We start from the raw sequence: 11136 nt of genomic DNA, 5'->3' as shown, positions 1-11136 counted from the left end.
CAGAGGAAACTCTATAGCCTGGAATACATTTGTTAGAAACCAAGAAAGTGGAGAATACATGAATTTAAGCAGTCAATTCAAAAAGCTAGACAGAAGACCTCAAAATAGATACTTCATTAGTATGAAAAAAAGTGTAAAATATAAAATGAAATTTACAAACTTGCCTTGGTCAATAATACCAAAAGTTGGTTTGACCCACCTCCCAGAATATTGGAAATAAAAGTAAAAATAAACAAATGGGACCTAATTAAACTTAAAAGCTTCTGCACAACAAAGGAAACTATAAGCAAGGTGAAAAGACAGCCTTCAGAATGGGACAAAATAATAGCAAATGAAGCAACTGACAAACAACTAATCTCAAAAATATACAAGCAACTCCTACAGCTCAATTCCAGAAAAGTAAATGACCCAATCAAAAAATGGGCCAAAGAACTAGACATTTCTCCAAAGAAGACATACATATGGCTAACAAACACATGAAAAAATGCTCAACATCACTCATTATCAGAGAAATGCAAATCAAAACCACTATGAGGTACCATTTCACGCCAGTCAGAATGGCTGCGATCCAAAAGTCTACAAGCAATAAATGCTGGAGAGGGTGTGGAGAAAAGGGAACCCTTTTACATTGCAAACTAGTACAGCCACTATGGAGAACAGTGTGGCGATTCCTTAAAAAACTGGAAATAGAACTGCCGTATGACCCAGCAATCCCACTGCTGGGCATACACACCAAGGAAACCAGAAGGGAAAGAGACACGTGTACCCCAATGTTCATCGCAGCACTGTTTATAATAGCCAGGACATGGAAGCAACCTAGATGTCCATCAGCAGATGAATGGATAAGAAAGCTGTGGTACATATACACGAATGAGTATTACTCAACCATTAAAAAGAATACATTTGAATCAGTTCTAACGAGGTGGATGAAACTGGAGCCTATTATACAGAGTGAAGTAAGCCAGAAAGAAAAACACCAATACAGTATACTAACGCATATTATGGAATTTAGAAAGATGGTAATAATAACCCTGTATACGAGACAGCAAAAGAGACACTGATGTATAGAACAGTCTTTTGGACTCTGTGGGAGAGGGAGAGGGTGGGATGATTTGGGAGAATGGCACTGAAACATGTATAATATCATATATGAAATGAGTCGCCAGTCCAGGTTTGATGCACAATACTGGATGCTTGGGGCTGGTGCACTGGGACGACCCAGAGGGATGGTATGGGGAGGAAGGAGGGAGGAGGGCTCAGGATGGGGAACACGTGTATACCTGTGGCAGATTCATGTTGATATATGGCAAAACCAATACAATATTGTAAAGTTAAAAAATAAAAAAAAAGAAATAAGAAAAGATATAATCAAAATTATTAATGAGAGAGTATATGATGATTTTCAAAATTATGAGAATTTTGTTTTTTTAATGGGAGTCAAGAAGGCCTTAAGCAAGGCCTCAGTAAGACACAAGATCAAAAGCCATAAAAGAAAACATTGGCATATTGGACTCCATAATAATAATAAATTAAAAGTTAAAATGAAAAAATCCATAAAAAATTGACAAATAGATTTTTGGGAAAAGAATGACCAATAAACGTTTGAAAGAATATTCAACCATACTAGTAATCAGGAAAGTTTAAAGCAATTAAGACACCATTTTTCCAGCTTCTTTGATGGTCCAGTGGTTAAGAATCTGACTTGCAATGCAAGCTATTGTGATACCAGTGTGATTCCCTGGTCTGGGAAGACCCCACATGCCTTGGAGCAACCAAGGTGGGGGGGGGGGGGGGGCGGGGCAGAGGGGGGCAGCGGGGGGCACACTGCTAAGCTTAGGTTCCACAACAAGAAAAGCCATTGCAATGAGAAGCCGGAGAACCACAATGAGGAGTAGACCCTGCTTGAGGAAACTAGAGAAAGCCCACTTGCAGCAACAAAGACCCACCACAGACAAAAATAAGTAAATAAATCTTAAAAAACAAAACGTATTTCACTCATCAGATAGACAAAAAAATTCAAATATGATAATATGCAGTGTTAGAAACGTGAGGATAGCTTTCCCAGTGGTCCAGTGGTTAAGAAACCACCTTCCAATGCAGGGTACTGGGGTTTGACTCCTGGCTGGGAAAATACAATCCTACACACCCCAGGGTAACTAAGCCTGCAGTCTGCAACTAGAGGAGCCAAAGCCATGAGGAAGATCCAGGCCAGCCAAAATGTTTAAAATATGAATAAATAAATGTTGTGAGGAAACAAGTACTCTCGTACACTGTTAATGGGGAATGTAAACTGGCAACAGTGCTGGAAGGCTAGGTCAATCAGAAGGGAACTAATCAAAGGGTTGCTGAGCAGCCTTTAAAATGAGTAAGTCCACAGATCGTCACATGAAAAAATTTTCAGTGCATAGTATTAAATGCTAAAATTATGTAAAGCATAGACATTTACGTAAGTGTGTGTGCGCCATATACAAACACACAAGTATGAGGGTAGGTCTGATATAGAGAGATTTTTACTTTTTACCCTATATTCCAGGGTTGTTTTAATTAACAAGAAAAAAGAAAACACTTTGGAAACAGATGTATTAAACTGTTACTTGTGTTTACCTTAAATAGGGAAGAAAAAAGGGGTGAAAGTGAAAAAAAGACGTTTACTTTTCACTTTATATGAAAATTAGAAAAAACATGTATTATGTCATTTGTGAAATTTAAAATTTTAATATAAAGCAATGATATATGAAAATACTGCAAAGATAAATGAAAGGACCCTAATTTTACCCTAGCAATTTTTCGAAGTCTCAATAAAAAATAAAATAGGATGGCTCTGGTACTTTTCCAGGTCTCCTTCCTTTAGGACACAACTATGAATTAATTCAAAAGAATTCCTCACTCCTTTATGGACTGTGTGTTAGTCGCTCAGTTGTCCTGCTCTTTGCGACCCAATGGAATATAGCCCTCCAGGCTCCTGTGTCTATGGAGTTCTCCAGGCAAGAATACTGGAGTGGTTTGCCATTTCTCCACTTTTAATGGACTATTACTGCCTTAAATACTACCTTTCAGACCAAGATTTCAAAGCATAGTTAGCAAGGATTTTCAGCTAAGAACCCCAAACTGGCAGGATATCATGGGCAGGGTGACGTTTATTCTATTTCCTAACTAATATTAAAGCAGTATGTTAAAGCAGCTTAATTTCCCCCGAAGTTACTTATTTAAAACACACACACACGAGTCATAAACCAAGTGTTTTACTGGGACTGTAGAAAGGTATTAAACGATCACTAAAGTGTAAAGAGAAAAAAAACGCTCAACTAATACAGATGATAGCAAACAATCATCGCGAACCTTATGCAGAAATTACTCTGTGCACTGCAGCATGACTATGCACAATAATAATATACACGCGAAAGCTTGAACATCTTCCCAGGAATATATTTTGAAATATACAGATAGATAAAAGAGGAGGCATGAGGTTTTGATAAGGACATTTTCCTTACGGTGCACAGGAAAAAATACGGGAAAAGGATTTGCATTGTACTTATTTAGAGTGCTGAGTAAGCGGCCAAGCCCTATCTTGCATCAGACGACTGCTGCCGCTAAAATGCAGATTTCAGGTTTAGTCGCAGTCACTACCTAACATTCAAAAATGCGTGTCGCAGGCCTTTTTCCACTTCACCCCGCCCGCCCTCCGCAGCCTGCACGCCCGGCACAAACGTCTTGACGCATCCTCGCTGACGAGGTGCTCCCTCCATTTTGTCCTCAGTCTCCTTCAAGCTAAAGGAGCGGCGCTATTTTAAAGCAACTCCCGGATGAAACCAAAGCAAGAGAGGAGGGGAAGTGGGCGCGAGACCACACTCTGCTGGAGGCCGGGGCTGGGTGGAGCTGCTAGGGCCGCCCAGGGCTCGTCCCGGGGCGGGAGGACAAAGGACATCAAGGGGACGCAGGCCGCACGCCAGGACGGGCCGACTTCCGGGCCGTGGGCTGGGGGGGGTGGGGGGTTCCCGTTCGCAGGACAAAGCGGCGGCGGCGCGCACGGCTCCTCCGCGCGGCCCCGCCCGCCCCCGCCGCACGCGCCCGGCGTCCAAGCACGCGAGCGAGAGCACGCGCGCGGACGACGGTTAGAAATGGCGGTTGGAGACGGAGGAGGGGCAAAGGCGGGAAAAGGCGCAGCCTCGAGTGCCAAGAGCGCGGGTGCATGGTTGCTTCCCTAGCCCTCCTTCGCCTCTTCTCCAAGCCTTCAACCTGGGGAAAGCCCCGGTGAAGACGTGATCTGTTCAACTGAACAAAGGAAATGGCGGCCGCACCCGAGGTAGCCGGCAAAGCCAGTGTTGCCGCCTAGGAGACTGGGAAACGTTCCCTAAAATGGCGGACAGCGAGGACGCAGGCGCGGGGCGGGGCGGGGCGGGGCGGGGCGGGCGTCCGCCCACGGCGGCCGTCGGCGACGGGGCGGGGCAGCGGCGCTGACAGTCCCCATGGCGGCTGCGCCGGAACCCGGGGAACCCGGGAAGGGGAAGGTAATTCGGGGAAGACGGGCGAGGGGCGGCGGGGTACGCGGCGGGCGTGGGGGTGAGTGGGGTACGGGCGGGCGGCGGGTGAGGACACAGTCTCTGAAGCTGGGAGACCCTGGATAAGAGCACATGTCATTAGCGTCTCTGCAGTCGCACAGCCCGTTTTTATCGTGACACGATTCAGGTGACCCAAACTAGGAGGATGAGGGGACCGATACAGATAACTTACTGCAGGCCCTAAGACTCGTCCCTGTGGAAAGAAAATTTTGCTGAGGCGCCTCATATTGTAATTGGCTAATAAAGAGTGATTTTAAAGTTCCCTAACATGGAGGAATGGGCAAATGCTGAGAAATGAAAACTTTGCTATATTCTAGTGAATTTATATCCAGAGCAGGAGGATCATATGAAAAGATTTGCGATTTTTTTTCCCGTTAACTAGTTTTCAGTCAACCACGTGGAGTTTGCATTATTATATGCAACCAACAGCTTCGCTGGCTGGCATTCGTGTCCTGCTTTGCCATCTCAGCCCATCATCCACAGTTGTCTTTGTCGGCTACCCTGTAAAATGGATCATTTTACATCTGCTTAAAACTCAGCCGTAGCAGCCCATTGCTTTCAGGTTAAATTCGAATTCCTCGATCTGTGATGTAATGGAGTGGGTTACCATGCCCTCCTCCCAGGGATGGAACCCGAGTCTCAGGTCGCCTGCATTGGCAGGCGGGTTCTTTACCACCAGTGCCACCTGGGAAGCGTATAAAACTCCTCATCTAACTCTTTAACTGTTCAGTCTCTGTGATTCTTCTCACGCTTTCCTCTCCAAGTGTATTAAAGCTCAACAGGCTATCTCTGGCAAGGGCTTCCTGACTCCCCAAAGGTAGCTGAGGTGCTTCTGTCCTCATCTCCCTGACACCTTGTACATAGCTGTTATCATTACAGCATTATACTGGAAGTTAATTTGTCTTATCTTCCTTAAGAGCAGGAATCCAATTTTTATATCCTCAATGCAGATTACGTGCTCATAAAAAATACGCAGAAAGAAAAAAATTCTATACATCGAAAACCAGAGATTATGGAAGACCTACTCTGCCACACTGCACCAAATCTGTAGATCTAGGAAATCTGCTCAGCTTGAAATTTTTGATTGCTTCTTCAGTTTTCTTGCTGCTCTGGGGAATTTTCCATCTAAATTTGCCCTAGATGGGACACTTCCCTCCAGCTTCCAGTGCGGGGTTCGTGGGGTGTGGGGTGCAGTTCCTGATTGGGGAGCTAAGATCCCACATGTGACATAGCTCAACCAAAAAATAAAATTTTAAAAATAAATTTGGCGTAGATCAATGGTTATGAACAAACGTTGGATAAATTGCTTCCATATTATCAGTTTGTCTTGCTGCCTTTTCTGTTTTTCGTGTCTCACATGCCATTTGGAATATGCTTTAGTAGAACAAAAGGTACCCTTATTTGACACTTGAGTACAAGAAGCATCTAACTTCAAACGCAAAATTCTAGACGGCTTTGTGAAGACACTGGATCTTCAATGGGCCTTTTTATTCTTTGTATATATGATTGTTCACCTTTGATAGGAGGTAACTGCTGTCATTTTAGGGTCATGATGGTGGTTTAATCCATTGAAAATAAAGAAAATTCAATGAAAGAAAAAAAATTTAACCTTGTATTTTAAGCCAAACATGTTCCAAAGTCAAATGATTATCTGTGCTACATGTGCAGAGATGTAAAGTATGATGGATTTAGCAAAATGGCTCTTTTAGAAGACCTCAGTGGTGCCCTTTCAGTGGAGGGTAGGGGATATCTTGTTGAACTGCGTTAAAAGCAGGGTAGGTTTGTAAGTGAAGAGGAACACACATTGTTAACCGAGTTTTGCAGTAAAGAGCAGAAAAATGGAATAGTGGCTTGGGGGAACAGGGTGCTGAGAGGGAAATTTGTATATTTCTAGACTGGAGATTATTAAAGAGGAAAAACAAATAATGCAATTAAAGTAAGGGATAACCATTAGAAGCAAAGTCCTTAAGAGTAATCAGCTGCACAGTGAGGACTAGTTTTAAATAGTAGGGCCAGCTCCTCCTTGGAAATAAAAAGCAAATGAGCACTGATGGAGCAGATACATTTAACAGTGGAAAATGAAGCAGCTTTAATTTGACTTATTCTCTATAAATCATTAAATTGGCATTCTGGTTTAGACATTTCTTCTTGAGCTTTCCTACTTCCATCAAGGTATGCTGGTAAAGCTGCCCTTTTAAATCTAACCTTAAAATATTAGTTTACCCTAAAATATACTCTTTATATATCTAAAGGCTTTAACTTGTTAATAGCAGGTGAACCTTAAGTTTGCAGACTACTTAGGACTTCCCTGGTGGCTCAGACGGTAAAGCATCTGCTAACAATGTGGGAGACCCAGGTTCGATCCCTGGGTTGGGAAGATCCTCTGGAGAAGGAAATGGCATGGACGGAGAAGCATTGTAGGCTACAGTCCATGGGGTTGTAAAGAGTCGGACATGACTGACTTCACTAAGAAATAAAAGAGGAATGCTAAATGCCTTGAACATTACAAGTAGAACTACTTCAAAAGGACTTCAGGCTTAGATTCCTTCCATTTCTGAGACTCACAGTTCAGATACTATCATATATTGTCTAAACTCAAGACTCAGTATTCTGTATTTGCTTTTAAGCCATCACTAGTCTAACTTTCAGATTTATCAGGAGGCTGTGACAATTCTCTTACTAGAAAAGGGGAAAAAAATCTTAGTATATCCTTAGCCAGTTTTGAGTCCGGGTGGCACTAGTGGTAAAGAACCCGCCTGCAGGTAGACCTAAGAAAATTCCCTGGAGAGCACGGCACCCCACCCAACTCTGGTATTCTTGCCTGGAGAATCCCATGGAGAAGTCTGGCAAGTCCATAGGATCCCAGACTGAAGTGATTTAAGCACACACGCAGATCTAGTTATGTCCTGTTAATCCTTATGTGTGAGCTCTGAAAGGGTTAAATGCTCCAATGAAAATGACAGGCTTTCAGGGTCAGACTGACTTCCACTCTGCCACCCACTTATGAGGCTTCTACTTAAACCCTGAGCTTGTTTCAGAAATGTCACAAAGGCTAAGAGAATTAAAAACAAGGAATAAAGAGCTTGGTATCAATAACCCCTTAGCACCTCTAAATTTTAAGACTGTTTAAGTAGACCAGCACTGGCTTCTCAACCTTGGTGCTACTGACATACCAAGGCAGTTTTTGTTGCAGGTGATACATGTTTAGCAGGACCATCCTTGGCATCTGAAACCATATATTGGTTTTAGAAGGTAACACTTAACAAGATGTTTATCTTTCAAAGCTGGATTATTCTACAATTTGCAATTTCAAAAATTTACTTAAATCTCCAAAGCAGTGTTTCTCCCAATCTGGTGGTTTGGGGTGGGGATGTGCTCAGTTTCCTAAACATAAATGCCCATGAGTCAGAGTCGAAGGGTGGGACTCGAAAATCTCTAAAAAGGCTCAGGAAGTTACCTAGTTGACTTAAATAGCACCCTTTCAGATGTCCAGCAAGTTTACACACCTGGCAAAGAACTGTACTTGATCATTTTATCCAAGTGCCCCCCCCCCCCCCCACCAAAAGCTGGGGTTACACTAGGACTCCATAATGGAGGAGAATCCAAATGAAAAGGTCCAGATGCCTTGAAAGAGCTTGTGCTGTCTTGGTGGGATAAGCAGTGTCCGGCATGCTGTGGCCAACACTTAATGGTTCCTTTCATTCTCTGCTTAAATGGGAAAGCCATCTTAACATTCTCCCATGATAGAAGCTGCTGGTCTCACTTCTAAGAGCTGACATTAAAAACCACCACCCCCAATCTCAGTCTTTCTAGCACCCTTTTCCCACCCAGGGCAATGGCCTACCTTCAGAACAGTTCACACCCTCCCCTCTGGGCCCATAAATGCCACTGGGCTCTTGACCTGAAGGTAAGGAACAATCTTCTTTTTGTTGCTAAATTAAATGAAAAGTTAAATCCCAACCTCTTGTATACGAAGATTTGTACTGAAGAGCCTGCCAGCCACTGGGGTCCACCAACTTTAAGAAGCACCTGCTACATTCAAACGTGTTGTGGCAGGAGACAGGCAGAGACGAAAGAAAAAAACAGTTTTCTGAGAGTATATAACTTTTGCTTTATTAGAAACCAAGTCACATTGTCTTTTCTGCAGAAACTTTAGCCAAAGCAAACACAGTCAATATACCTTTATGTTTCAACCTTGAATCTAACTTGCCCTTCACTGTCCTTTCCCTATTTCTTCCAATCCAGTCTTCTTTTTCCCTTATAGTGTATTATCATCTAGGTATCATCTCATTCCTAAAAATGGGCAAGTGACTTGCTTTTTAAAAGTTACATTACTGAAAAAAAATTTTCCCCCAAATGAATAGAGTGCTGCAGCAAAACATTAAGTGTGACTTTAAAAAATGTCTGCCCCCCCCAACCCCAAGGTACACAGTGAGAATGACAAGACATCAGGTTGAAAATGTCACTCTTAAAGTGGCAGGATTTTTCAAAGAGGGAGAACAAATCCATAAGTCCAATGCAGACTGTATGAAGAATTTAAAAACCATTTTAGACTTCAAATTATCACCTAGCCAAACCCCTTCATTACAGACTGCAGGCCAAATAAAAAAATATATCCTACAGGTTACAGAAGTTAGTGGCAGAGCTGAGACTAAAATCCAACCCTCTTAGATTTCCACTTTTTTTCATCACATCTAGATGTGGTTACTATGTACTTCAACAAAGAAATCAAGTGCAACTTTGTATTATAGGCAAGGAAACAGACAAGGGACTTGTCAAAATATTTATTGTTATAAACAAAACGGAATTGCTGTTACTACTTAACACAGATAAAATCTGCAGTCATCCTTAAAGGAATTTAAAACAGTGTACTAAATATTCTAAGTAACACGGTTAGAACAATTTCACTTTCCCATCTGTTTCTCAAATTGTAATTATGCTGCCTTTTACCTTCAGTGATAGCCAAATCCCCAAGAGATTCCAGAGAGCGATTCAAAGAGCTCATGAAATAATGTATGCCCCTATCTCCAAACCAGCTGATTAACAAATTATGGCATAAGCATGATCCCATCTCTCTTCAGGTTTAATTTACTACTTAGTACTTTGTGGTCAAATTCTCAAGGTTTCCATTTTAGATTCATTCATATTAGATACCAAAGCAGGATGGTTTGTTTTTAATCTTTGCCAAACCACTCTGAAGTAAAATATTCTTTAACTCAATGTAATTTTTAATTTTTCCTAGCCCTTTAAACTCCTAGGAATTTTAGATGTTGAAAACATTCCCTGTGCTCGGGATTCGGTATTATATGGCTCATTAGGATCTGTTGTGGCTGGCCTTGGACATTTTTTGTTAACTAGTGAGTATATCTGTTTTTCTTCATGTATAAAAAACATTTCTCTATGTGTTTAGTTTTGTTCTAGATGAAGTATCACAGTCACGATTATAGTGTTTATGATTCCTTTCGACAGGCAGAATTAGAAGATCATGTGACGTTGGAGTAGGAGGATTTATCGTGGTGACTTTAGGATGCTGGTATGAGTGTTAAGTATTCAAGAAGATTTTAACAGGTTAATCTAATTCCAAAGCACATGCTATACTCAGCAATCTCCCACTGGGAGATTCCCACCCTTACTGAAGATTATCTTACAAAACGATATTGCTGGACTGCCTTTAATCTTTTAAGATATCTATATATACACATGTGTTTTGTGTCATTTGTCAAATGAACAGATGAATGTGACATCAGACACTGCATTAATGCCACGTCAGGGTTTATACTTCATTTAGGAAGGCCTCAATCTTTTATCCTAATGCTCACTTCATCCCTGCCTATGGTATATACCACTGACAGTCATCTGTAAGCTTTTAAAAATTTCAAATTAGTTCCCATAGGTATGTTATATTGGTAATTTATTCACGTTCTCCTTACTAGGTTCCACTGTAGGTATAATTATGCAAAGCTAAGAATCCAGGAAAGACTTGCCAGAGAAGGAATTAAAAACAAGATTTTATACGAAAGTACCCACCTTGATCCTGCAAGAAAACAAACCAACGGCGGTAGCAGCAGCAGCTGAGCAGTCTTGAGCATAGAAAACCCAGACACAAGTCACTCATTGTGAACAAAGCTGAGATGAACTACAGAGAACATTTTATGTACCCTAAGATGGCTTTCAATCAAGTAAATGTGTAAAAGTATGTGTAAGCTGCCGTCTTTTTTACACGTGTCAGTATTTACAAACTTATTCTGGCCCTGTATCTACTGTCAGTATAGCATGATGGGCTCACTTCAAATAATCCTTGTGTTTAACTTGCTTAGAAAGTGTTTCCTTATAGTAAGGAGAGAGTACACCTGATGTCTCAAGAAATAAAATCTTAGTTGGATGTTAAAACTTGCCTTAAAAACAGAAGTCCCAACTGTATTCCTGTACCCTGTTAAAAATGAAGGGACACTTTCTGGTCTTTAAAGTCAGTGCTGTTATATCAGACTTAAAACTAATGGATCATCACTTTCCAATTGTTACTTTTAAAATGTACCCATTGCTTGACTGTATTCTCCCATTTTAACAGGTGAGTTAT

General features: G+C 41.6%; 1 protein-coding gene across 2 annotated transcripts; it reads left to right on the top strand.

Moving 5' to 3' along the window:
• Positions 1–4144: 4144 nt before the first annotated feature.
• COX20 (cytochrome c oxidase assembly factor COX20) lies at positions 4145–10755 on the top strand. 2 transcript variants are annotated; one of them, NM_001040585.2, is made up of 4 exons: positions 4145–4303; positions 9802–9916; positions 10029–10092; positions 10493–10755. In NM_001040585.2, exons 1-4 carry the CDS (start codon positions 4286–4288, stop codon positions 10632–10634), a joined length of 339 nt encoding a protein of 112 aa, NP_001035675.1. In that variant the 5' UTR covers positions 4145–4285; the 3' UTR covers positions 10635–10755. The 2 variants fall into 2 exon arrangements, with proteins under 2 accessions (NP_001035675.1, XP_005216899.1); XM_005216842.5 differs by lacking the exon at positions 4145–4303 and adding an exon at positions 4448–4508.
• The last annotated feature ends 381 nt before the right edge of the window (positions 10756–11136 follow it).

Source organism: Bos taurus, chromosome 16 (genome assembly GCF_002263795.3).
Source record: "Bos taurus isolate L1 Dominette 01449 registration number 42190680 breed Hereford chromosome 16, ARS-UCD2.0, whole genome shotgun sequence".
NCBI lineage: Eukaryota > Metazoa > Chordata > Mammalia > Artiodactyla > Bovidae > Bos > Bos taurus.
The sequence above is the reverse complement of the archived record's forward strand: the minus strand, read 5'-3'. Positions and strand labels throughout refer to the sequence as shown.